At 40.3% G+C, this 26,252-nt stretch overlaps 1 protein-coding gene across 1 annotated transcript; it reads right to left on the bottom strand.

The window, feature by feature from the left end:
* On the bottom strand, window positions 1-22,268 carry ADH5 (alcohol dehydrogenase 5 (class III), chi polypeptide; the record flags this gene model as incomplete). The annotated part of the gene is made up of 9 exons (XM_080697191.1): window positions 1-25; window positions 158-296; window positions 4,262-4,397; window positions 8,738-8,998; window positions 9,146-9,365; window positions 15,540-15,627; window positions 16,101-16,242; window positions 18,316-18,417; window positions 21,660-22,268. 9 exons carry the CDS (start codon window positions 22,266-22,268, stop codon window positions 1-3), a joined length of 1,722 nt encoding a protein of 573 aa, XP_080553317.1.
* Between the last annotated feature and the right edge of the window lie 3,984 nt (window positions 22,269-26,252).

Here is a 26,252-nt window from a genome sequence, read left to right as displayed (position 1 = left end):
TTACATCTTTACAACAGTCCGAATGCTGTAAGAGAAGGAAGCAATAAACACATATAACCTTTTAAAACTACTGTAAAAACTATTATTTTTGATACCTCCTTTCCTCTAAACCCCAAATCAATACATTCTGTAATACATAGCGTAAAGGAAAACTTACCTTTTCCCTGAATGCAACAGTTCAAAAGCTTCATTAATTTGGTCAAAGGACACATTGCCAGTCACAAATTCATCAACTTTTATCTTTTTGGACATATATTCAGACACCAACTTTGGGACACTTTCTACACTCTTCCATCCTAAAACAAATCATACATCCATTAATATATGCAACAAATGCTATAGTATGCTTATTACTTAATGGGTGGCACAAAAACATTTAAAGAGGATGAACTTTTTGACAAGTTCAAAAGGAATAAAAAATTCTAGTATCAAATCAGAAGAATTCCACACACATTTTTTTTTTTTTTTTTTTTTTTTTGTGGTACTGGAGATGGAACCCAGGGGCATTCTACTTCTGAGCTACCCCTAACTCTATTTTTTATTCTTTACTTTGAAACAGGGTCTCACTGAGTTGCAAAGGGCCTCACTAGCTGAGACTGTCCACTGAGATTACAAGCATGCGCCACCATACCCGGCTTTGACACACATTTTAATTATGAAAGAAGTCAATACTTTTGAGTATTTCCCCTTTTCTGTATTGATTTAGCAAGTTGGGCAGTCAGTGGTGCATACCTATTATAACAATACTTGGGAGGCTGAGACAAGAGAATCACAAGTTTGAGGCCAGCACCAAAAACTTAGGGAGACACAGTCTCATAAAGAGCTGGGGCTAAAACCAAGTGGTAGAGTGTTCCTTGGTCTACCCCTAATAACACTAACCCACACACACCCACACACACAGTTTAAAAGTTTTTGCCAACTGAGATTTTTAGGCTATGCAGGATAGAATTCTGGAAGTCTTAGCAGTAACTTTTTTAGATCCACAAGGAAGGAGATAAACAAATACAAAACAATTCAACACAAGACTACTTCCTTTTTTTTTTTTTTTTTTTGGTACCAGGGATTGAACCCAGGGGCATTTTACCTCTGAGCTATACCCCAAGCTCCATTTTATTATTTTTATTGGGGTATTTTACCTCCAAGCCATACCCCTAGGTCTTTTATTTTTCTTTTGAAATGGTCTCCTCTCGCTAAGTGGCTGAGGGTCTCACTAAATTGGTAAGGCTGGCCTTGAACCTACCATCTTCATGGCCCAGCCTTCCGAGTACTGGGATTACAGGTGTGTGTCACCATGCTCCATGTAAGTGACACAATTTTAAATAAAATTAGTTGCTTCAATTTTTCACTTATATTTAAGGAAGCAATCAACAAAGAAGTCTCCTCCACCTCAATGATGCTAATGGACCGCATTTCAAACATCTTTGAGCCCTTTCAAAATCTGCCTTTTTATCTCCCACTAACTCCCCCCCCCCAACTGTGGGAATTTATAACTTTTTTTTTTGGTGCTGCGGATTGAACCCAGGGGCATTTTACCTCTGAGTGACACCCCAAGCTCAATTTATTATTATTTTTATTGGGAAGCAGGGTCTCACTAAGTTCCTGAAGCTGGCTTTGAACCTGTGATTCTCCTGTTTTAGCCTCCGAAGTATTAGGTTTATAGGTACGTGCCACCACACCTGGCTTTTTTTTCTTTTGGTTCTGAATTGAACCCAGGGGCATTCTAACTCTGAGCTACACCTCTAGGCCTTGCTATGTTGCTGAGGCTGTCCTCAAATCTGTGATTCTCCTGTCTCTTCTAGGGTCTAGCTAAGTTGCTGAGTCTGGTGGTGAGCCTGTCGTCCTATCTCAGCCTCCCAAGTCTGGGATTATAGGGATATACTTACAGTGTCCACCAATTTCTAACTTCTTTAAATCTCCTAGTAACTAAGACAATTGCAGATAGTCTCTAGACCAAAGCTTCTACATATAATGTGTGTGTGGGGGGGGGGAAGGGAAGGAGGGAGGGAGGGATAGTGTGATACTTTAGCAACACAAAGGGCTGCATCCAGCAAATTTCCCAAATGGCATGTGCTATATGATGCTTCAGCTAGAAGTTACTACCAAGACCCCTGACCTAGCTACCCACGCTGAGAATGCCCTTCAAAAAAGCTGGAGTAAAGGCTGGGCGTGGCGGCACACGCTTGTAATCCCCGCGCTTGGGAGGTAGAGACAGGAGGACCGTGCAGGTTCGAAGCCAGGTGTGCTGGCTTAAGAGACCCTGTTTCCAAAAAAAAAACAAAAACAACAACAACAAAAAAAACTATAAAATAGATCTGGGAGTATATAGCCCGGAGGTAGAAGGGCTTCCAGGAACCCTAGTACCACAAAATAAATAAATAAATAAATAAATAAATAAATAAATAAATAAATAAATAAATAAAAATTTTAAAAAGCTAGAGTAAGAAGATACACTCGGGTAGCTGTAAATGTGGCTTAATGATACGTTCAATGACATTGGTGGCATATGTCTAGGGCTCTCATAAGGAGGGCTAGTCAGACTGACCTTTTCTTTTATGGTTTTTTTTTTTTTTTTTTTTTGGTACTAGGGATTGAACCCAGGGACAGTCTAACTCCAAGCTACACCCTTTTTATTTTGAAACAGGTTCTCACTAAATTACTGAGGCTGGGCTTGAACCTGTGATTCTCCTGTCTCAGCCTCCCAAGTACTAGGATTATAGGCTTGTACCACCACACCTAGCTCAGACTGACATTTTCTAAGGTAAGTACTGTAATATTTTCTTTTGGTGTTCAAAAAGATGGCATAATAAAGATAGAAAATCTTATCCGATATATTATTAAACACAGATCATTCCAAATTAGTGATTACCCTCCCCCTGCCATATTTGATAGTGAGATGTCATGTTTTTGGGTTTTTGTTTTTTTGTTTATTTTGGGGGGGGAGTCTGGGGATGGAACCCAGGGGCATTTGACCTCTGAGCTACACCCCCTGCCCTATTTTTATTCTCTATTTTGAAACAGGGTCTCACTAAGTTGCAGAGGGCCTCACTAAGTAGCTGAGGCTGTCCATGAACCACGATCCTCCGGTTTCAGCCTCCCGAATGCTGGGATTACAAGCATGCGCCACCACACCTGGCTAAGATGTGTTTTTTAAAGCCTATAAAAACTTTATAAATTTCATTAATTTGTAATAGTTGGAAAATACATATTGATGTCTTTGTTCTTCACTAACTATAGCGCAAAAAGTTTGAGGACCCTCCCCCCCACTTTCTTCTGGTGATAAGGCAATCTCAAATAATAAAGCACATTTTAAGGAAAAATGATTAGTCTGGTACCTTTTCAGTTTTTAAAAATAGGGTTTTGTCTAATGTCTAATGTTTTCAGTTTAAGACTCAGTTTTCATTACTGCTGAAGTCAGTACAATTTATAAAAAAGTATGATCACATCCAGCAATCTATGTATCCTTTAGAAAAAAATAAGTAAAAATATGATACCCTACTCAAGTCCAAAACATGAAAACAGTAGACAGTGTTATCTGCTTATCCTACAACCAACTTTAACCTCTGCCTACCTTCAGTTTCCTCTTCACTAAAAGAATATTGAATCTTTTTTAAAAAGTGGGTAACAAGTAGCTATGTGCTTCAGAAGAATCTGAGCACCTTCCTACCCTCATAGATAAAGAGTGAATCTGAAATTGTCCTATTAAAATAACCTTGCAGCTGGGCGTGGTAACTCATGCTTGAAATCTCAGTACTTAGGAGGCCGAGATAGGAGAATCATGGGTTCACAGCTAGACGGCTAGCCTCAGCTACTTATCGAGGCCCTGTCTACAACTTAGTGAGACCATTTCAAAATAAAGAATAAGCTGGGCACAGTGGCATATGCTTATAATGTACCTGAGAAGCTGAGACAGAATCACAGGTTAACAGCCAGCCTCAGCTACTTAATGAGACTTTGTTTCAAAATTAAAAAAAAAAAAAAAAAAAAAAGGACTGGGGGTGTAGCTCAGAGGTAGAATGCCCCTGGGTTCAACCTCTAGTTCAGGAAAAAAATAAAATAAAATAAAAAAATAGGGCTGGGGATATAGCTCAGAGGTAGAATGCCCCTACGTTCAACCCCAGTACTGCAAACAAGCAAAAAACAAACAAAAACCTCGCAGGCAACAATTTACAATGAGAAGGTAGTAGCTCAACATTAGCCTGGGATTAAAAATATGCCAATGGAAACAACCAGAGAAAATGTACTGTCTCAGCCACTGAATTACCTCCAAAAGCAGTGCCTTTCCATGTGCGACCTGTCACCAGCTGGAATGGACGAGTGGCGATTTCTTGACCTGAAGCAGCTACTCCGACCACAACGCTGACACCCCAGCCTTTGTGGCATGCCTCAAGAGCTGCTCTCTGCAAGCACCAAGAAAGACCAAATCACAGGAAGCAGTGCATTTTGCTGAGAATAACTACTTCCCCAGAAAACTCTAGTGGGAAGTGTGGTGGCAGAGCTTTGTAAGAAAAAGGTAACAGATGTCCAAACTTAATGTTTAGCAAGTTTAAATTTATTGAATAATTATATTTTAACAGGTAATCCTAGCACACTTGTAATCCTAGCACTTGGGAGGCTGAAATCGGAGGATCGTGGTTCATGGACAGTTAGAATAGCCATTTTTATTCTTAAAAAAAAAAGAAAAAAGAAAAAAAAAAGCCGGGCATGGTGGCACATGCTGTAATCCCAGCATTTGGGAGGCTGAGACTGGAGGTTTACAGACAGCTCTAGCTACTTAGTGAGGCCCTCTGCAACTCAGTGAGACCCTGTTTCAAAATAAAGAATAATAAGCCGGGCGTGGTGGCGCACGCTTGTAATCCCTGCGCTTGGGAGGCGGAGACAGGAGGATCGCGCAGGTTCGAAGCCAGCTACGCTGGTTTAAGAGACCCTGTTTCAAAAATATAAAATAGGTCTGGGAGTGTAGCCCGGAGGTAGAAGGGCTTCCAGGAACCCCAGTACCACCAAAAAAAAAAAAAAAAAAAAAAAACCCACAAAATAAAGAATAATAAATTGGGTAGGGGGTGTAGCTCAGAGGTCAAATGCCTCTGGGTTTCATCCCCTGAACCCCCCCCCCCAAAAAAAAAAAAAGTTGGGCATGGTAGCACATGCTTGTAATCTCAGCATTCAGGAGGCTGAGACAGGAGGATCACAGTTCAAGAACAGCCTCAGCTACTTAGGCCTTTTGCAACTCAGTGAGACCCTGTTTCAAAATAAAGAATAAAAACTGGGGCTTGGGAATGTAGCTCCAAGGTAGAATGCACCTGGGTTCCATCCCCAGTCCCACCAAGAGAAAAAAAAAGTTTTCATTGTAAAGAAATAAAAACCTTTAAGGAGATATACATGTTTAATCTAATTTAAACATCATGTAGGACTTCCGGGAAGATGGCTACCGAGAAAAGCGGGGCTTAAGAGCCCTGCTAACAACCAATCTCCATTACCACAAAACCAGCGCCCTTCATAGCCAGAAAACACCATCACCAGAAAAACAAAAAAACCACCAGGCTCCAGAGAGAAAGCGGACTGAGAACAGAGCTCAGGGCCACAGAGGAGACACACGCGCCCGAGGACGCGGCAGCAGCGCCATACTGCCGGCGGCAGCGGCGAACTCAACGGACGGCTACAGCAAGCCGAGGTGAGCCGCTGTGGAACAGCCAGGCGGGATCTTTCGGCGCAGAAAGCATTTAAAGCTCACAGTGGCCGAGCTCAGCACACGCTGCAAGGATTCAGAGTGGAAATCAAAACCAGAGAAGAAAAAATACGCCAGCCTCACGGCCGAGGGTGTGGCAGAGGCGCCATATTGTCACCGGCGGCGGCAGCAGCAGTGAATTCACCGAGTCCAGTACAGCTACATCTGCGTACTCAAGAACAGTGAGTCAAATTGCGGGCCACAGAGGAGAAATCCCAGTACTGTACCCCTGGTACTTGACCCAGTGGGGGAATGGCGGTGGCAGAGATATCACACCATAGGAGAACGTGCAACCTGGCACCCCCCATAGTTTAAAGCAGCCTCTATCAACTCCCTGGGTCGGAGACTCTGTGATACAACCCAGTAAAGGAGTAGTGGGGTCTGAGATAATACAGACTCGAGATCCAGAGCACCTTAAGTGAAGCCATAGTGACCCAAGGGAAGAACCCAGAGAAGGCACAGACATCCGAAATCATGGGAAAGAGGAATAACACTGGAGTAATGAATGCACACAACCCCACAACATTAGAACCCGATAAAACAGAAAATCAGAGATTTCTAGAAGATCAAATCAGGAAAATAACTGTAGAAATAATAGAGGTGCTTCGAAAAGAACTCAGAGAGAGCCAAAAAGAGATAAAGGATGCAATTAATGAAGTAAAGGCCTCAATTCAAAGCACAAACAACCGATTAGACCACATGGAGAACAGAATCTCGCTCTTAGAAGATGATCATTCCAAAAATGAACGCATAGTTTCTAATCTAGAAAAAAATATCCAACAGCAGGAATCTGACATTGAAGAAATATGGGCCCATCTTAAGAGAGCTAACCTAAGAATAAGTGGAATAGAGGAGGGAAAAGAAAGTGAAACCAAAGGGATCAACAATCTCTTCAAGGAAGTAATAGCAGAAAATTTTCCAAATATAGAGCAAGAGGTTGATACACAGATCCAGGAAACTTATAGAACTCCCTTTAGACAGGATTGGAGAAGAGGATCCCCACGCCACATAATTGTCAAAATGACCAATGTGGAAGCCAAGCAGAGAATCTTAAAGGCAACAAAAACAAAGGGCCAAGTGACATTTAGAGGCAAACCAATTAGAATCACTCCAGACTTCCCAAACCAAGTCATGAGAGCCAGAAGGGCTTGGAGTAACATATTCCAAACTCTGAAAGAAAACAACTTCCAGCCAAAAATTTTCTATCCAGCAAAACTTTCTATCAAATTAGATGGAGAAATAAGAAGCTTCTATGACAAACAGAAACTGAAGGAATTTATGTCTTCAAAACCAGCGCTAGAGAAAATACTCAAAAGAGATTAACTACAAAGAAGAAATAGGTAACACTTTCCAGAACCAGAGAAACAAGATTTTCCATCCAACAGACAACTAAGATTGGTTATCTGTGGAGATTCTTTATGTTAGTCTTTTACCTATCTCTAAATTGTATTGTTTGCCCTTATTGTTGTTAATTTTTAGGATTTCTAGTTGGAATATTAATATACCTTCAGATATAGCATTTGGAAATATTTTATCCAATTCTATTAGTAACTTTTAACTCTGTTTACATTGTCTTTGGATATACAATTTTTTTTTTTTTTTTAGGGAGTTTGTATATTCTTCTGTTGCCTGTGCCATTGAAATCATATTCAAGAAATCACTGCCAATTTCAATGTTGTGAGGTTTTATGACCCAGATTTTCTCCTAAAAGTTTATAGTCTTAAGATTTATATTTAGGTCTTTTATCTATTTTGAGTTAATACTTGTATGTGGGATTAGGTAAGGGGCCAATTTTACTCTTTTCCATGTAATTATTATTTTTCAACAATATTTAGTTAAAAGATTATTATTTCCACCACCAAATGTTCGTGGAAACCTTGTCAAAAATAACTTGACAATACAGGGAAGAATTTAGCTCTAGGCTTGTATTTAACTCCAATGGTTTATATATCTGCCTTTAGAACAGTACTACACTGTTTCAATTATTGTAGCTTTATATGGTTTGAAATCAGAAAATATATATCTGCTAGCTTTGTTCTTTTTCAAGATCGTTTTGGGTATCTAGAATTCATATTCCATATTAGGATAGATTTTTTTTCTGAAAATAAATATATGAATATATGATAGTTTCACCTAAAAAAACAGAAAAAAAATATGCTCTGGTAAGAAAGAAAGCAAAAAGAAATATTGAAATGTTATCTTTAAATCATCAAAAGCTTGGTATCAGACAAATGAAACTGTTATGTGAGATTATCATTTTTAATTTTGGATAAATTGCTATAATACTAGATGTCAACCACTAAGCCAAGCATGGGAAGGAGGGATGGGGAGAGAATGGGGTAGGGATCGGGTGGGGGCTGACTGGGCGATGTGTGCATGTATGTCTACAAAAGTTTGTATCCCACTATGATGTATTAATACAGTGCACCAATAAAAAAAATAAAATAAAATAAAAAATAAAAAATAAAAAATAAACATCATGTAATGTATTTATGTATCAAACATAACAATTCATTAATATGTAGAATTTTTGTTTTTGTGTATCAATTTAATAAAGTAAATTCTAGCTCAAAATTCTATAGAATTTAATACAAGAAGCAGGCAGAATAGTAATATTTTACTTAGTGTCTACTTCCTATCAAGTAGGTGTCGTTACTATCTGCACTTTATATATGGGAAAAGTGAGACTTAGAGAAGTCCTTTGCTCGAGGCCAGTGAGTTAGTGTTTGCTCACTAATTCCAAAGCTTGTATTCTCTACAACTTCATTATTCTGCAGTTTCATTTAATGAGACATAATTTAGTCTGTATTGAAAGGAAAATAGAGACCTTTTTTATTTTTCCCTGAGCCAATCTTATATCATTTCCCATTTGTAGTTCAAATAGTTATTTTCCCCTTCTTTCATTAGAAGTCAAAAGAAATCTTTCATAAATACAAAATAATTTTTTAATCCTAAAGGAATGGCAATCAATAAAAGTTCCACAAACAAAAATGGGATGAAGCCAAGTGTACTCACCATGACCTTCACATTACCAATGCACTCAAAGGAATAGTCCACCCCTCCATCAGTCATCTCAATGAGCACTTCCTGGATGGGTTTACTGAAGTCTTGAGGATTAATACATTCAGAGGCTCCAAATTCTTTGGCCTTTGCAAATTTATCTTTATTGATATCCACGCCAATGATCCGGGATGCACCAGCCACTTTGCAGCCCATAATAACCGCCAATCCGACTCCTCCCAGGCCAAAGACAGCACAAGTAGAGCCAGGCTCCACCTAACGGTAAAGACATCCTGTAAGGTACTCTTTCCACTACAGTAGGGAAATCATTAGGTTTCTTACAGAACAGCCAATTTCACTATTGTAGCCAGCCTTTGCTGGACTGAATTAGAAGGCAGAGGCTAAAACCCAAGCTAATCTCACCCTGGCGGTATTCAAGGCGGCACCATAACCAGTTGAAATTCCACAACCAAGAAGGCAGACTTTATCCAAAGGTGCTGCAGGATCTATCTTAGCGACAGAGATGTCAGCCACAACGGTGTACTCCGAAAATGTGCTGGTTCCCATGTAATGTAAAATGGTCTTTCCTTTGCAAGTAAATCTGCTAGTACCATCTGGCATTAGTCCTTTCCCTTGAGTGACTCTATAAAAACAAAACAGGAAAAGGCAAGGTAGAATCTGGTTTCTTATAAAGGATGACCACCTTAAATATGAAGTAGTAATTGGTAAAGTAGAGAAAAGGTAACAGACTTTAGACCTTCTATCAATCAACTTTTTTTTATATTGGGGATTGAACTCAACAACATTCTACCTCTGAGCCATACCCTCAGCCTTTATTTGTTTTATTATACTTTTTTTTTGTGTGTGTGTGTGTGGTACTGTGGTACTCATTCTATCTATGAGCTACACTCCCAGCCCTATTTTTAATTCTTTATTTTGAAACAGGGTCTCACTAAGTTACAGAGGGCCTAAATAGCTGAGGCTGGCTGGGAACCTGTGATCTTCCTGTCTCAGCCTCCCAAGTACTCGGAATTCAAGCATGTGCCTGGCTTTTTATTTTGAAACAGGGTCTCACTTAAGTTGCTGAAGGCTTTGCTAAACTGCTGAGGCTGGCCTCAAACCTATCTCAGCCTCCCAAGCACTGGGATTCCAAGTGTGTACCACCAAGCCTGGCTTGTAAATCAACTTTCATATTATCTTTAGGCATAAAATAATTAAACCAAATTCTTCAAGATAGGCAATTGGGGTGATTATGATATTCCAGAGTATACGAGTGTTCATCTGATCCTGACCTTTTTTTGTTACCATAAATTTATTTTAAGATTGTGTAAAATGTTGGGTGTGGTGGCATACGGTTGTAATCCTAGTACTTGGGAGGCTGAGACAGGAGGATCACAGGTTCAAAGACAGCCTCAGCAAGTAGTGAGACTCATCAATCTAGTGACACCTTGTTTCCAGAAAAGAAATAAAATACGTCTGGGAGTATAGCGTGGAGGTAGAATGCCTCTGGGTTCAATCCCCAGTTCCTTAAAAAAAAAAAAAAAATCTATTATTATAAAAAAAGATATTTGTGTAGATTACTATGAAAATAAACTTTTATAATCAGTAAATTTTCTAATTGTTATACTATATTATTTCACTTAAATTTTCATTTTCTAGTACTAGGGATTTGGCCTTGCTCATGCTAGAGAAGTACTCTAACCACTGAGCTACACTCCAGCCTAATTTATTTTTTATTTTGAGTCAGGATCTAAGTCGTCTAGTCTGTTCGCAAACTTGCAATCCTCCTGCATCAGCCTCCCAAGTAGCTTGGATTATATAGGCATACACTATAGGATTATATAGGCCCCATAATCTTCACTTTAAATTACAAAACATGTCTCTCCAGTGTATATGTAGATTATATAGGGTAACAAGTGTTTTACAAAGTACATTGAACTCCAGAGGTAAGTAAGGATAACTAAATGTTAAAATTAACTTCATGATTACAGACTATATATGGTAGGGAGGGCAAACAAGGCAAATATAGCAAGCATCTTTCCCCTCCATTTAACCAGATACAGTGTTTTGACATTTTTATTTATTTTTTGTGGGTCTGGGGATGGAACCCAGGGGCATTCTTCTACCTCCAAGCTACATCCCCTGTCCTATTTTATATTCTTTTTCATTTGAAACAGGTTCTCACAAAGTTGTGGAGGGCCTCACTACGTAGCTGAGGCTGTTGGCGAACCATGATCCTCTGGTCTCATCTTTCCTGAATGCTGGGATTATAAGCGTACGCCACCACATCCGGCTGACATTTTTATGATATACAGGTTGACCTTTAACTTGGGTTGAGAGCTGACAAGAGCAAATCTCTGTAATTTAGGTTTTTTTCCACAGCCACTCCAAATATCTTAATTCCTAAACTACACTGTGAGCTCTGAAATGATGTTCACTTCCATATTCTTGAAGCTTTCCCATCTTAATCAGACACCTCTTGTTAAGGCAGGGAACTTCTATGACAAGCTGTTTATAAGCCAGGTGTGGTGGTGGACACTTGTAATCCCAGTACGTGGGAGACTGAGATAAGTGGATGTAGATTTGCAGAAAACCTCAGTAACTTGGTGAAGCCCTCTGCAACTCAGTGAGACTGTGTTTTGTTTTGTTTTTAAAAAGGAGCCGAGCATGATGGCACTTGCTTGTAATCCCAGTACTTGGGAAGCTGAGACAGGAGGATCGTGGCCAGCCTCAGCTACTTAGTGAGGATACTCCGCAACTTAGTGAGATCCTGTTTCAAAATAAAGAATAAAAATAGTAATCCTCAGTATTGCAAAAACAGAAAACAACCCCCCCCCAACACACACACACAAAATAGGTCTGGGAGTGTAGCTTAGAGGTAGAATGCTTTCCAGAGCTGGGGGGAAGCTGTCTTTGTACACCAGCAATCCTATTAGTTACTATATATATTAAAAAAATTGCTCCCAAGCAATGGTTGAAACTATTGTTCTCAGATCCCTATTCATAGCATTATTTCCCTAAGAAAAAAAAAAGAGGTCTGCTTTCACAATAATGACCCCCGTGCCCATACAGTATACCTAATGTCCTTTGGAGCAAAAACTAAGAAGTCAATCAACGCTGTTCATCTTGATTAGCGTATCATTATTTACATACAAGGAATATATATTACTGATTCCAGACCAAGTATTATAACCATAATCCCAAGAAACTTGAGGTCCTGCAAAATGCCAGAGCAAGTTCGGTCATTTTGAAGCAAAATGTGATAGTTTATCATCCTTTATAAGTGAGATGCAACATCAGGAAGAAATAAAACTCCTCCCTCCTAAACTCAAGAAATCCTACAGCTCTATCTATAGCCTTAGTTGATGAATCCCAAGTCCTCAATTTCCTGATATGAGCATCCATTGCCAAGGTAACAGTCAAGATTAAGACAAGTTTTCGGGTTTTTTTTTTTGTTTGTTTGTTTTTGCCATGGCCCATGATCTTCAGCCCTTCAATAGAAAGCTCTTTTTCCTTTGGGCTTTCTTGTCTTTTCTTTTTTTTTCTTTCTTTTTTTTTTTTTTTTTGGTGGTACTGGGGTTCCTGGAAGCCCTTCTACCTCTGGGCTACACTCCCAGACCTATTTTTACATTTTTATTTGGAAACAGGGTCTCCTTCTCCTAAGCCAGCGCACGCGGCTGGCTTCGAACCTGCGCGATCCTCCTGTCTCCGCCTCCCAAGCGCGGGGATTACGAGCGTGCGCCCCCACGCCCGGCTCTCCTTTGTGCTTTCTGAGTACAATGCTGGTAGAGCCTGAAGAGGCTACACGGGTCCCTGGAGCCGTTCAACTAGTGACACTGCATGGAGGTGCTCAGCTTCATGCCTCCCAAGGCTGTCGGGACCATGGCAGTGGGGACTCTGATGCTCTGAATTCAGTTTAACAGGTACAACTTAAAGATAAGATGAAATTGCTTTAAAATTCCACAAGACTGTGAGCTAATATATCTGAGCTAATGTATCTTCATAAAGGGTGAAGCTCAGATCAGTACCTACTAAAGCAGAGATTATAAACAATTATCCAGATCAACTGAAGGAAAAAGATGACCAAGCCCGTCATACAGAAAGTGAAAACAGTAGTATCTCCCTGGCAGATTGCTATAAAAATCGAATGAGACATCATGTACCTAATGGATTAGAATTGTGTCTGGCACAGAGTAGTTAGTAAATATTTGTTATTTTTAATAAAATAAACACCATATTTTTCTTGTGTGCGTGTGTATGTTGTGTGTAGTACTGGGATTGAACTCAAAGGTGTTCTACCATTGACCTATACCCCCAGCACTATTTTGTTTTTTATTTTGAAATAGGGTCTCACTAAGTTACAGAGGGCCCAAGTTGCTGAGGCTGTCTGTGAATCTGTGATCCTTCTGTTTCAGCCTCCCAAGTACTAAGGTTATAAGCATGTGCTACCTTGCCTGCCTAAACACTAAAATTTGATGTACCCTCTTAAATGAATTCTTTGGGATACACACACACACACACACACACACACACACACACTGTGTATCTGTGTATGAATAAATATATAGATAGGAGAAAATGGATTGCTTCTAGATTTAAGAGTAAATATTTCCTTTGAGAGAAAAACAAAAATGAGCAGAAATAACAGGTGTCAAAGCTCTAAAGAAACCATTATTATTTTTTTTTTTTGTGTATTTTTTTTTTTTGTGTGTGTGTGTGTGGTACTGGGGGTAGAACCCAGGGGCTTTTCTACCTCTGGGCTACACTCCCGACTTATTTTATACTTTATTTGGAAACAGGGTCTCACTAAGTTGCTGAGAGCCTCACTAAGTAGCTGAGGCTGGCTTCAAACCTGTGCGATCCTCCTGTCTCAGCCTCTCAAGCGCTGGGATTACAAGCGTGTGTTGCTAAGCCCAGCTCTATATACTTTTTGATACTGGGGATTGAACTCAGGAGCATTCTACCTCTGAGCTATATCCCTAGCTCTTTCTATTTTATTTTAAAACAAGGTCTCACTAATGCCTTACTAAATTGCTAAGGCTGTCCTTGAACTTGATCCTCCTGCCTCAGCCTTCCAAGTACTGGGATTATAGGCATGCACCACTGTGCTCAACTTCATTGACATATCTTTAGTGGAACAATTAAGTTTGTTAAATCACTCTGTTAAACACAAGGTGATATGGGATATATTTGATACTTTTTCCTCTGAAAGGCTATAGTCACAACAAGTTTATTAGCATCATATGCTCAATGTGTCATAAAATTTTTTGGAATGAGCTGGGCACAGTGGTGCACACTGGTAACCCCAGTACTTGGAAGGCTGAAGCAGGAGGACCACAGGTTCAAGGCACTCTAAATGGCCATCCACAGAAAATGGGTAAACTGTGGTATCTGGAATGGAATATGACAGAGCAACAAAAGCAGCAGTGATGCATCCAGCAACTTGCACATGTCCTACTGATATTATGAAAGAAAGAAACCTGGCAGAAGGACATGCTGCATGACTCAATTTATACAAAGTTCTACAGTGAAAACATCAGGAGAACGGTTATCCCTGAGGGAGGCAGGTGCTGACTTGGAAGGACTTGAGGGACTTTGAGGAGTGCCCAGGAATCTTTATCCTTCTCTCTCTCCTCCCTCCACCCACCCCCCTTTTTTGCGGTACTGGGGATGAAACCCAGGGGCATTCTACCTTCAAGTGACACCCCCAGCCCTATTTTTATTCTTTATTTTGAAACAGGGTCTCACTGAGTTGCAAAGGGCCTCACTAAGTAGTAGCTGAGGCTGTCCACAAACCACGATCCTCCTGTCTCAGCCTCCTTAATGCTGGGATTTATATAAGCATGTGCTACCACGCCAGGCTTGAATCTTTCTAACCATCAGGTATGAATATACATAAACATTCATTAGGCTGTTCACTTAAATTTTGTTCATTGTTAAGTAATATATTATAAATATGTTCTATCTCAATTAAAAAAAAAAAAAAGCCGGGCCTGCTGTAATCCCGGTGCTTGGGAGACTGAGACAAGAGGACCACAGGTTCAAGGCCAGTGTCAGCAACTTTGTGAGACTCTGTTTCAAAATTTAAAATAAAACAGGATTGGGGTGTAGCTTGAAGGTAAAATGGCCCTGGGTTCAATCTTTAATCCCTAGTATGGAAACAAAACAAAAACAACCCAAAAAAGGCGAACAACAAGGGATCTTAAATCGCCTCAAAGTAGTAGTAAATGATATATTACCTTACAATAAAATAACTACCTTTTCTGTGTCATTATCTCTTCTATGTTTCCTAATAACCTTAGGAGGTGTTTTATTACTTTGATTTAGTGGATAATAAAATGGTCCATAAAAATTATTTCATTTAAGCTGGGTGTGGTGGCTCATAGTTGTAAACCTAGCATTTGGGAGGCTGAGACAGGAGGATCATGGTTTAAGGACAGCCTCATCTACCACTTAGTGAGGCCCTTTTCCTTATAAATATAGGGCTGGGGGCATAGCTCAGAGGTAGAATGCCCCTGGGTTCCATCCCCAGTACCCCCCCAAATAATAATTTCATTTAATTTCACAAACATGCCCTTTCTTACAAATTTAGCCTAGTGTTAAGTGAAGAGATTGGGCTCAGAAAATTCTGTTCTATATCTCAATGGCTAGTGATTCTGGGCAAATCCTTAATTTCTGAGTCTTAATTTCCTTGTCTTTGAAAATGGGGATATTAATAACAGTGACAGTAAGGTTGCATTAAAGTTGGAATAAAACAGCCCATGTAAAACGCACTGTACAATCACTTGCTTTACGAATACAATAAAAAGACACCAACCTTATCTTCTGGCAAAGGTTTGTTTTTGGATTCAGACAAAATTTGCATTCTCCACATTGGGGGATGTACAGTGGGATGACAGTATCACCTGAAAAACAAATGGGAAGATGGCCTTGCAAACTCTAATCCTCACAGCTGATACAGCCTGCAAAGTTAACAACTTCAAGGGTTAAAACTGTACCTCTATACTGCGCCTCAGACATTTCCTGACTATGCAAAAAGTAGGTTTCAAAGTTTTTATCAAAATGAAACTCTTAAAACAGTAACAAGGAAGTCATGTGCTTCAAAACACGGACTTATAAAATTCTTGGTTAGTTTGCCAAAACTGGCTTTGGAAATGTACTTAAATGGAAGAAGAACAGCCTGCAAAGTCAGAGAGCAAAACATATCCAAATTATCTGTGCTTACTAGATGAGGAATGAAATCAGTCTTGACACGTCCTTAGGTAATAACCTGTTTATAAATACTGTGTGTGTATATATATTTTTTTTATCTGAAAAGTAACTTCCCTACAAGAATACGCCTAAATCGTCTTATATGTGGTTCAAATACTCTCCTTACCTGCCTTCAGCTTAGTAACTCCTTCACCAACACTCTCCACAATCCCAGCACCCTCATGTCCCAAGATCACTGGAAAACAGCCCTCAGGATCAGCTCCACTTAGGGTATAGGCGTCAGTGTGGCAAAGTGCAGTGGCAATGATCTATCAGGATAGTAAAATAAAAAGCACTGAAGTGTGTGTGTACATGCAGTTCAGAGTAAGGTACACAAATCAAATAAAAGACATTTCACTTTAATACCATTTGGGGATACATTTCTTTCTTTCTTTCTTTCTTTCTTTTTTTTTTTTTGCTGCTAAAGATTGAGCCCAGGGACAGTCTACTTCCAAGCTACATTCCCAGCCCTTTTATTTTATTCTGAAACAGAGTCTCACTAGTTGCTAAGGCTATTCTCAAACCTATAATCCTCTTGTTTCACCCTTCCAAGTACTGGGATTACAGGTATTAGCCACTGATCCCAGATTCTAGGATGCATTTTTTTTTTCATATTTTAACTTCTCAAAAATCAGCAAATGTTTACAATCCATGGATAACATTTAGAAATATCATGGTACATTTGTATGCAATTAAACGTGGCACATCTATTTTCCTTTCCAGTATATTTTAGCAAGAGGAAGTAAAAAAAAAAAAGGGGTAGAGAAGACAATCACACATATGTAAAACAAGTGGAGTCCATCTCACTGATGATTTTCTCATGACTGCTGGGAAATACAATATCTAACAAGGTACTGACCATTTCTGAAATATGCCATTCTGTGTGAGTCTGCGCCAAAACTAAGAGCTTTTAGTGGAACCAAGTCTTTTTTCCACCACACAAAATCTCTACTTACATAAATCTTTCATTCCTCTGTCTTTTTTTCCCCCCAGTACTGGGGATAGAACCCAGGAGCATTCTACCTCTGAGCTACACCATCACCCCCTTTTTTTAATTCTTTATTTTGAAACAAGGTCTCACTGAGTTGCAAAGGGCCTCATGAAGTAGTAGCTGAGGCTGTCCGCAAACCATGATCCGCCTGTCTCAGCCTCCCAAATGCTGAGATTATAAGCGTGCACCACCACACTTGACTCTGTGTGTCTGGCTTTTAGTATTTTATCTTTACAAACCACAAAAAGTACAGAAAGGCAAAATCTTTTTTTGTATTCATGCTTTTCTGTTTCTGGTCTATATGTTCACAATGTAACATTCTTTTCTAATCTGCCAACAGTTTCTCAAGGATGAAAACTGAATCCAATGTGCCCCAGAAAACTCATCTTAATATACCCAGGACAAATATTATCTTCTTTCGTGGCAAAAGTGCAATCAGTTTAATTTCTGAATTTCAAGAAAAACACACAAACTATTATAAGATTTCAGATTCTTGGATCTGAGTTGAAAAGGTTCCTAAAAAGTTATCTGGCTGTGGGCGTCTCCATCTGATATAACCCTTGCTTGCAGGATCAAGCATATGGGTTTGAGTTTGGAGGCAGAATAGGGGGCAGTATACTTAAAGAAATTGTGACTCTTCCTTGAATGTAACATTTTCCTAGAAAAATTATGTAATGGTCACTACCTTAGAGCATTCATTTTGTAACAAAAATAAGGAGAGAGCAGAATGCTAAAAATATAAAATCTAATAAATATTAAGCCTTCAAAGATCTCTTGAGCTGGCTGCCTTGTGTAATAGACCTCTCTCCGTAGGTAATTTCCTTCCTCTGCCACAGCAGAGGTTTACAAGCAATGGAATAACCCACTGAACGCTTGCCTCGTTCACCAGGGACAGTATATCTTGAAGCTCTCTAAGCAAGGAGACTTCATTTGCTCTAGTCAATGGGGAACTTCTTTCCAAATCTTATTTGAAATTCCTTCTAACAAAACTAAAGATAGTTTCTTATTCTATTGTTTCTGATGTGACTACAGATATTTTAAATTATGGGGAAGCAAAAAGGGGAGGATCCTACAAAATCATATAAAACTCAAACTACAGAAGTGATATTGTAGTAACCCAGTCACCCACAGGGATGAATGCTCAGCCCCAGACCAAAGATCAGCGACTGAGGAATGCTGCAAAAGTGAGAGGGGCCAGGGGATGCTGTGGTTCTAGGGCTGGATGACTTTTAGTATCCTTTTCTTCAACTGTCCTTTGGAGTTTATCCTCTGCAGACCTCAAATCAACTCATCTATCCAGAGACCTAACTGTAAGACATTCTTCTTTCCAGTGCTTTACATGCATCATTACCTTAATTCGAACTTCATGAGCCTTTGGGGGCGCTACCTCTACCTCCTCTATGGAGAGAGGTTTTCCAGCCTCCCAGGCGACGGCAGCTTTGCACCTGATAACCTAAAGTGGAGAGAGAGAAAAAAAAAGAGGTTAAGTTGTTTATTCTCCTAAATTAATAACTACCAATGGTCAATTTAAATAAAAATCAATCATAGTGTTAGACAACATTGTCACAGATTCAGAGAAACATATACCTCTATGTGATATGGAGAACTGTTTTTAGAGTTCATATAGGTAACAAACTTTCAAAAGATTTAATTGGGAATGACTACCTCATTAGATGTACAAACTTCTTTTGGCTAAAAAGTTTTGTTTATCAAATATTTATCTACTTGTTCACTTATTTATTGGTGGTACTGGGAGTGGAACCCAGGGGCTTTTCTACCTCTGGGCTATACTCCCAGACTTATTTTATAATTTATTTGGAAACAGGGTCTCAGTAAGTTTCTGAGAGCCTCACTAAGTAGCTGAGGCTGGCTTTGAACCTGTGTGATCCTCTTGTCTCACCCTCCCAAGTGCTGGGATTACAAGCATGTGCCACCACACCCAGCGTTCATCAAATATTTAATAATCCTCCACAATGCATCAAGGACAGCAGGTTAAGAATAGAGGTTTCAAGAAAATCTCAATCAGTAGGTCTAGCATGATGCCCAAGGAACCCCATGTTTAACGTGTACCCTATTAAATTCTTGCTCAGGATGGTTTAAGTAGCACCAGCTCAGTGCAAAATTGCAGGGTAGGAAGAAGGATAAAAATCTCTATCTTTTCCTTATAACTGTGCCATTAATCATTTGCCTCATGTGGCCATTGAGTACTAGGAAAATGGCCAGTCTGAATTGAGATATGCTTAAAACTAACATATACTTGGATTTTAAAGGCTTAGCATAAAAAAAGGTAAAAACATCCCAATTTTTTGTATTATGTTACCGAGGACTGAATCTAGATTCAGTACCACTAGTACTAGATTCTAGTACCATCTAGTGGTACTAGATTCCCACCCCACTTCTTTTAAATTTTGAGACAGAATCTTGATAAGTTGCCCAGGCTGGCTTCAATCTTGTCATCCTTCTTCTGCTTCAGCCTCCAGAGTAGCTAGGATAACAGGTTTATACCATTGCATCAAGCTCAATAATATTTTTAAAAAATATTGATTACATACTGAAATAGTATTTTGGATATACTATATTATATAAATACACCACTAAAATGACTCTCAATTTATTTTGATGTATCTACTGAAAAATTAAAAATTCCAAATGTAACTTCTATTTATCTATTTATAGTATAGTTATTTAAAGATGAAAGAGAGTCTACCCTTCTACCACCAGAGACTCAAACATAATGAGGAAGGTTTTGACTAGTTCACAAAAGGCTTATGAAATGTATTGATAGAATAAGGGTTTCAAATTACTGGGTTTACTGTTACAAATAAAATACCTACATACATGATGATTATGTGGTGTGGATGAGAATATTTAGTCCTAAATACAGTAAGTGCACAGCGCAACTTTGCAAAAACATGTTAATAATGATTAGTGGCAGAGCAGAATTGAGGAAAAGGAGACGTGAACTAACATGCCTATAATCCCAGTACTTGGGAGGCTGAGACAAGAGGATCGCAGGTTCATAGCCAGCCTCAGCAACTTAGTGAGACCCTGTTTCAAAGTAAAGAATAAAATAAGGCTAGAAGTGTAGTGCAGAGGTTGAATGCCCCTTGGTTCAATCCCCAGTAACCCCCCCAAATAAATAAAAATGTAGGTATTAAATCTGATACTATAAATTATTTATTTATTTATTGTGGTATTGGGAATGGAATCCAGGAGCAATCTACCTCCAAGCTGCTATACTCTCAGCCCCATTTTTTATCCTTTATTTTGAAACAGGGTCTCACTGAGTCGCAAAGGGCCTCATATGAGGCTGTCCACCAACGGAGATCCTCCTGTCTCAGCCTCCCAAATGCTGGGAATACAAGGGTGCACCACCACGCCTGGCTTAGTATAAAGAATTTAGATGCTGAATAGAATAGTTTTTCTCCCCAGTGTACCACAGGTATCAAAACAAAATCCTAAAAGATCAAATTTAGGATGCTAACAACATAAGTTATGTAACTTAGAAATCCAAAGCAACATGAATAAGTCTGATAACTCTGCCCTTTAAAAAAAAGTTTGAAAGTTATTTTTTTCCGTTTACTGAGAATTCCAAACATTCTAGACACAAGGGAAATTGCCCTACTTTAACATTTGAATTATCATAGGGGTTACAACTTTTACAGACACTTTGTAATAGAAAATGTTTTTCTTAAGTCTGAAAGATTGTTTAGAGTTTAATATTTAGCGGGGCTTGGTGACGCACGCTTGTAATCTCAGAATTTGGGAGGCTGAGACAGGAGAATCGCAGGTTTATGGCCAGCCTCAGCTACTTAGTGAGACTCTGTTTCAAAATAAGGAATAAAAGTCGGCGTGGTGGTGCACGCTTGTAATCCCCGCGCTTGGGAGGCAGAGACAGGAGGATCACGCAGGTTCGAAGCCAGCTATGCTGGTTTAAGAGACCCTGTTTCCAAATAAAAAAAATGTAAAATAGGTCTGGGAGTGTAGCCCGGAGGCAAAAGGGTTTCCAGGAACCCCGGTACCACCAAAATAACAACAACAACAACAACAACAAGAATAAAAAAATTAAAAAAAAAAACAGGGCTGGGGTTGTAGCTGGAGGTAGAATGCCCCTGGGTTCCATTCCTAGTACCGCAAAACAAACAAACAAACTAACTTCAATATTTAAGGTCATATGTCTTTTAGGAAATGTAAAAAGTCTGTAAAGCATTAAAACAATCAGCAACTTTAATCATTTATGTTCTTCATGTATCTTTGTTTAATGTATTTCAGATTCCCGTCACACATGGGAAAGACCTCAGTCTGAAGACCTCAGTCACAATCCTGACTCATTATCTTTGATGTGACCGCTAAGCACAACCAACTTTTTTCTTAAACTTCAGTTTTTGGTCTGTGAGATAGGAATATCTCACAGAGATGTTAACGGATTAATGGAAGATAAAAAACTCTTGGTGCTTAAGTGCTCAAACGTGTTAAAGGAACCTAAGAGCCTTTCCAAAATGCACCGCTAGGTAGTACAGTAATTAAGCAATTAAGCGTAGGCTACGTTATGAATTGCAATTATGGAACACAAACAACTTAGTATACTGTTAGAAACATGGCGCTGGCTGCAGCTCTGCCACCTGCAAGTTTGACCCTGAGTAATTTAGTTTTGCACAGAGATAGCCGCGGCTAGGCCATTGGACACCGCCTGACCAGCCCCGGCCCCGCTCCCCGCCCCGCCCCAGCTCCGCGGTCCCGGAGCAAAGAGCGAAGCTGCTGCGCAAGCCGGGCGCCAAGACAAAGCTCCTTCCCTCCTTCCCGCTGAGCCTTCTGAGGCCCCGTCTCCGTTTTAATAAAAGCATCCGGTCCCGGGCCCAGCCGTGAGCCCCTGAGCTCGCGGCCAGGTGCCACCCACTGCTCGCCCTTCCTCCGGCTCGGAACCCACCGCGCAGCCCGAACTACCTGGTTCGCCATGTCAGCGGGTCTGGGCTCGCGCGGCGACAGCGGCAGGATAGGGCCTCGTGGGGGGCCGGTCCTTCCGGGGGGGGGGGGAGCTTGCCAGGACTGAGCGCACGGGGGCGGGGCTTCCTGGGGGCGGGACTTGCAGGGAGCGAGAGCGCGGGGGCGGGGCTTGTGGGGGCGGGGCTTTCCGGGCCGAGCGCGCGGGGCGGGGTTTTCAGGGGCGGGGCGCGCTGGCGTGGTGGTTGAGGGAGGTGTGTCCTGAGATGGGGGTGAGTTTCCGCGAGCTGCCAGGCGCCTCCTCCTGGGATTTTTCTGACAGACTCGTTGCAAAATATCTTTGTCCGGAAAGGATTTCCCCATCATCGTAGATCAGGCTTAAAAAAAAAAAAAGATGTGGAAGGTGAGAAAAAAACAGGAATTTCACTGGAAGCCCGAGAGAAGCAGTGGCAGGCCTGCGCCGTTTTTTGTGCTCCTAGGCAAATGCTGCCTTCCCTTCCAGGCGGTGTGTGTGCGCTGTGAGCTGGGGACTCACCACCGAGGAGGGAACTAAGCTCTGAAGATAATGGTTAAGGGAGCAAGCCGGGGAGGGAGGCGTTCTGGAAACTCCCCAAGCCCCATTCCAGCAGTTCCTGATAGGTTCATAGGATTTCATAAGAGCGAATAGGCCTTAGAGAGAGACCCTTGCAAGGAGTGTCGAGGGCTGCAAAAGCCTCCAGAACCATGGTGTGAATGAAGAATGGAGCTGGCTTAAACACTGATTGTTGTAGAGGCTGACTTTTGGTAAAATTGTTCTAACAGACACACCATTTTCTTTCAAGTTTTTTTTTTTTTTTCAGGAGTATAAACCTAAATGTTTGGTGATCTCAAAAATTCTGTCCAAAGTTCTTCTATCCCTTCACTTTACCCTCTCATCTACACGAAGGCTTTTAACTTCTATTTATATAAGGATGCCCACCCGGAATGTTATCTCCAATCCAAACTACAGGCTTCCTACTGTATATCTGTCTCCATTGGAATAAGTCACGGTCTTTAAAACATGGCTACTCTAAAATTCTTTTTTTTTTTTTTTTTTTTTGGTACTGTGGGTGGAACCCAGGGGCTTTCTACTTCTGGGCTATACTCCCAGACCTATTTTATACTTTATTTGGAAACAGGGTCTCACTAAGTTGCTGAGAGCCTCACTAAGTAGCTGAGGCTTCAAAGCTGTGTGATTCCCCCGTCTCAGTCTCCCAAGCGCTGGGATTACAGGCGTGCACCACCACACCTGGCTTCATATTTTCTTTTTACAGGGACTTTTCTTTCTGAATCTGTGTGTTGCTACCATCTATCTGAAACCTGAGAGTCATAGCTCTCCCTCTCCTCAATCTCTGAACATCCTCAAGCCCTAAATAGCTCTCATATCTTGTGCCCTGTTTTTTTGCTCACTGCTGCTGCTTTATTGAGTTAAGGCTTTCATTATTTTTTCCCTTGATGCCAGACCTCTGAAACTAGTGTACTTCTAAATTAATACCCCCTTAGTGATCTTTCTAAAATATACATTGAACAGTGCCATTTACTTTCTACAATAATGACAAATGTTATTATTCTTTTTAAAAATCTTCAAGGGCTGAGAAATGGATAAAATCTGCCGGGTGTGGTGGTACACGCTTGTAATCCCAGCATTTGGGAGGCTGAGACAGGACGATTGCAGTTTGCTGTCAGCCTCAGCTACTTAGTGAGGCCCTCCACAACTTAGCAAGACCCTGTTTCAAAATAAAGAATAAAAAATAGGGGTAGGGGTGTATCTTGGAGGTAGAATGCCCCTGGGTTCAATCCATAATACTGAAAAAAAAAAAAATCAAATCCAAACTTTGTAGCTACACCAGTCAGGCCCAGAATAACCTCACTCTGCTTACCTTTCCATTTTTATTTCCTGCTGTTCTGGAATACAAGTCTTACACCAGTCCTATGAAACATATGTAGTTCTTTAAAAAGGACTTATCTTCTGGGAAGGTTAACATTTTTGTAATACCTTGCTTAACAATATTAGGACTTCTGGTTTCTGGTCTGACATGTAAGGAGTTTAGTAGTCATCACTCCAGTAATAAGATCAACAAACTGAGAAATTAGCAACTCTTTTTATATCTGAGAGAAGTGGAGTCATAGGGAGAAGTGCTGCCCCAAATTAGAGAGATAGATGAATACAGAGAATCACCATTTGCCAGAGTCTGCAGGAACCAATACTGGGGTAGGAAAATCTGAGCTGTAATGAATGTATTGTTGGAGTCTCTGGTTTAGTTTGAGAGAATAAAAACTTTAAGGAGACCTAGTCATAGGGAGGAGATGCGCTCATATATTTGTGAGTTTTATCTCATATGAGTTCTCACAATGAAGATAGGAGAAACTTACTTTTTCTTGAAGATGGAGTAGAAAAGTGACCATTTGGAAATGTCAGGACATTCTGTTCTCAATAAGATTTGCCCTCAAGAGGATCTTTTTTATTTTTATTTATTTATTTTTTTGTGGTACTGGGGTTCCTGGAAGCCCTTCTACCTCCGGGCTACACTCCCAGACCTATTTTATATTTTTGAAACAGGGTCTCTTACGCCAGCGCGGCTGGCTTCGAACCTGCGCGATCCTCCTGTCTCCGCCTCCCAAGCGCGGGGATTACAAGCGTGCGCCACCACGCCCGGCCAAGAGGATCTTTTTTAAAATCTACAGTAGTTTTTAATCAGTGTTCTTAAAAGGTGGGATAAGGGGGGCATATCTAGCACTGTCTTGGTTAGCTTTTTCATTGCTATAATCAAAAGCAACCAATCACACAATTTAGAGGAAAGATTTATTTACTCAGTTTTTGGAGATTTAGAGGTTCAGTCCATATCAAACTGGGTCTACAGAACTCAGGGCAAGGCAGTGGAACCAGAAAGAGGGAGAGATCCAGGGCTCTCCCTCATGTTACCCCCACTGTATCTGTTCAGGTTACCACCCACTGAATACATTAAAATGGATTTATCTGCTGATGAGATTAACTTTTATGACTTAATTATATCAGCTCTGAACATTAATACATGAGCAATTTTTTTTTTTTTTTTTTTGCAGTACTGGGGATGGAACCCAGGGGCATTCTACCTCTAAGCTACACTCTCAGCCCCATTTTTTATTCTTTATTTTGAAACAGGGTCTCACTGAGATGTGGAGGTCCTCCCTAAGAAGCTGAGGTTGGAGGCAAACTGCGATCCTCCTGGTTTAGCCTCCCAAATGTTGGGATTACAATCAGCGTATGCCACCACACCCTTTAACACATGAGCTCTTTATATCTAACTTTATATCTGATAAGTTGGGTCCTGCACTCATGTGACTTTGTGTCACATGACCTCTGCAGGGCAAGGGAGGGGCTGAAACCTCCGAGAGAATTGGGCGTTCCCGGGAGTAAACCCTCATCTCGCGAGATGCATACCTTGAAAAGGAGAGCCCGCGTCCTCAAGCTTTGGACAGGCGCACGGGCCCCACGGTGCCTCGCCCTGATCCCCGGGAGAGCCGTGCCATTAAAACTACATGCCATGTGTACCGGACCTCTCTCGTGTTTTTCACACTCCGCCGTACTCACTTATTTTTATTTTACTCGCATTTAATTTTTTATTTTACTTATCAATATCTAGCTTATATCTAACTTTTAACAAGCACCCTCTAGTCATCCTATGCCACCTAAAAGGGAGAGTGGGGTAAAAAAGGAAAATCAACTGAGAAAAACTCTAAAGTTAACAATCTAGGGGTACAGGCTTACTTGAAGAGTTGAGGTCAAGTCATTAAACTACAGAATGCTTCTCGTATATCTTATCACTACATCGATGGGGATTGAGCCTGTATTGATTGTTAATAAGAGCTGTATTAATTGCTAATAAGTCCAAGCTTTCATACGTAAGCAGAACAATAAAATCCCTTTCTCTGCCTCTAAGCTGTCAGCCAAGAGCTGCAACCAGTATTGACCTTGGTCAGCTAATAGTTGGCTGTTAGCCCAGATGAATACCTGCCCAGATGAATACACAAATACCTGCACTTAGAAAAAGAATTATATATTATATATTTTCACAATAGTTTAGGCTAAAAGTTAAAAGATGAAAAAGCAAGCTATATTAGCTCAATATTAATTACTAATTACACAAAACAGTTATAGCCTAGGATCTTCATACTTTAAAAGACTATCCCTGTGTCTTTCTTTTCTTTATTGTAATACAAGTTTTTAACATAATAAGTAAATTTTAACAGACAAAGATAGGAAAGGGCTAAAAACTGACCAAGGACACAGGTGGACAATACATGCTTTAAATCTAAAACCAAAGACAAAGCAAGCTTCTACCATGCAGC

The sequence above is a fragment of the Muscardinus avellanarius genome, assembly GCF_963383645.1.
Source record: "Muscardinus avellanarius genome assembly, chromosome: 6".
Lineage (NCBI taxonomy): Eukaryota > Metazoa > Chordata > Mammalia > Rodentia > Gliridae > Muscardinus > Muscardinus avellanarius.
Note: the sequence above shows the minus strand (reverse complement) of the source record. Positions and strands in the feature narration are given on the sequence as shown.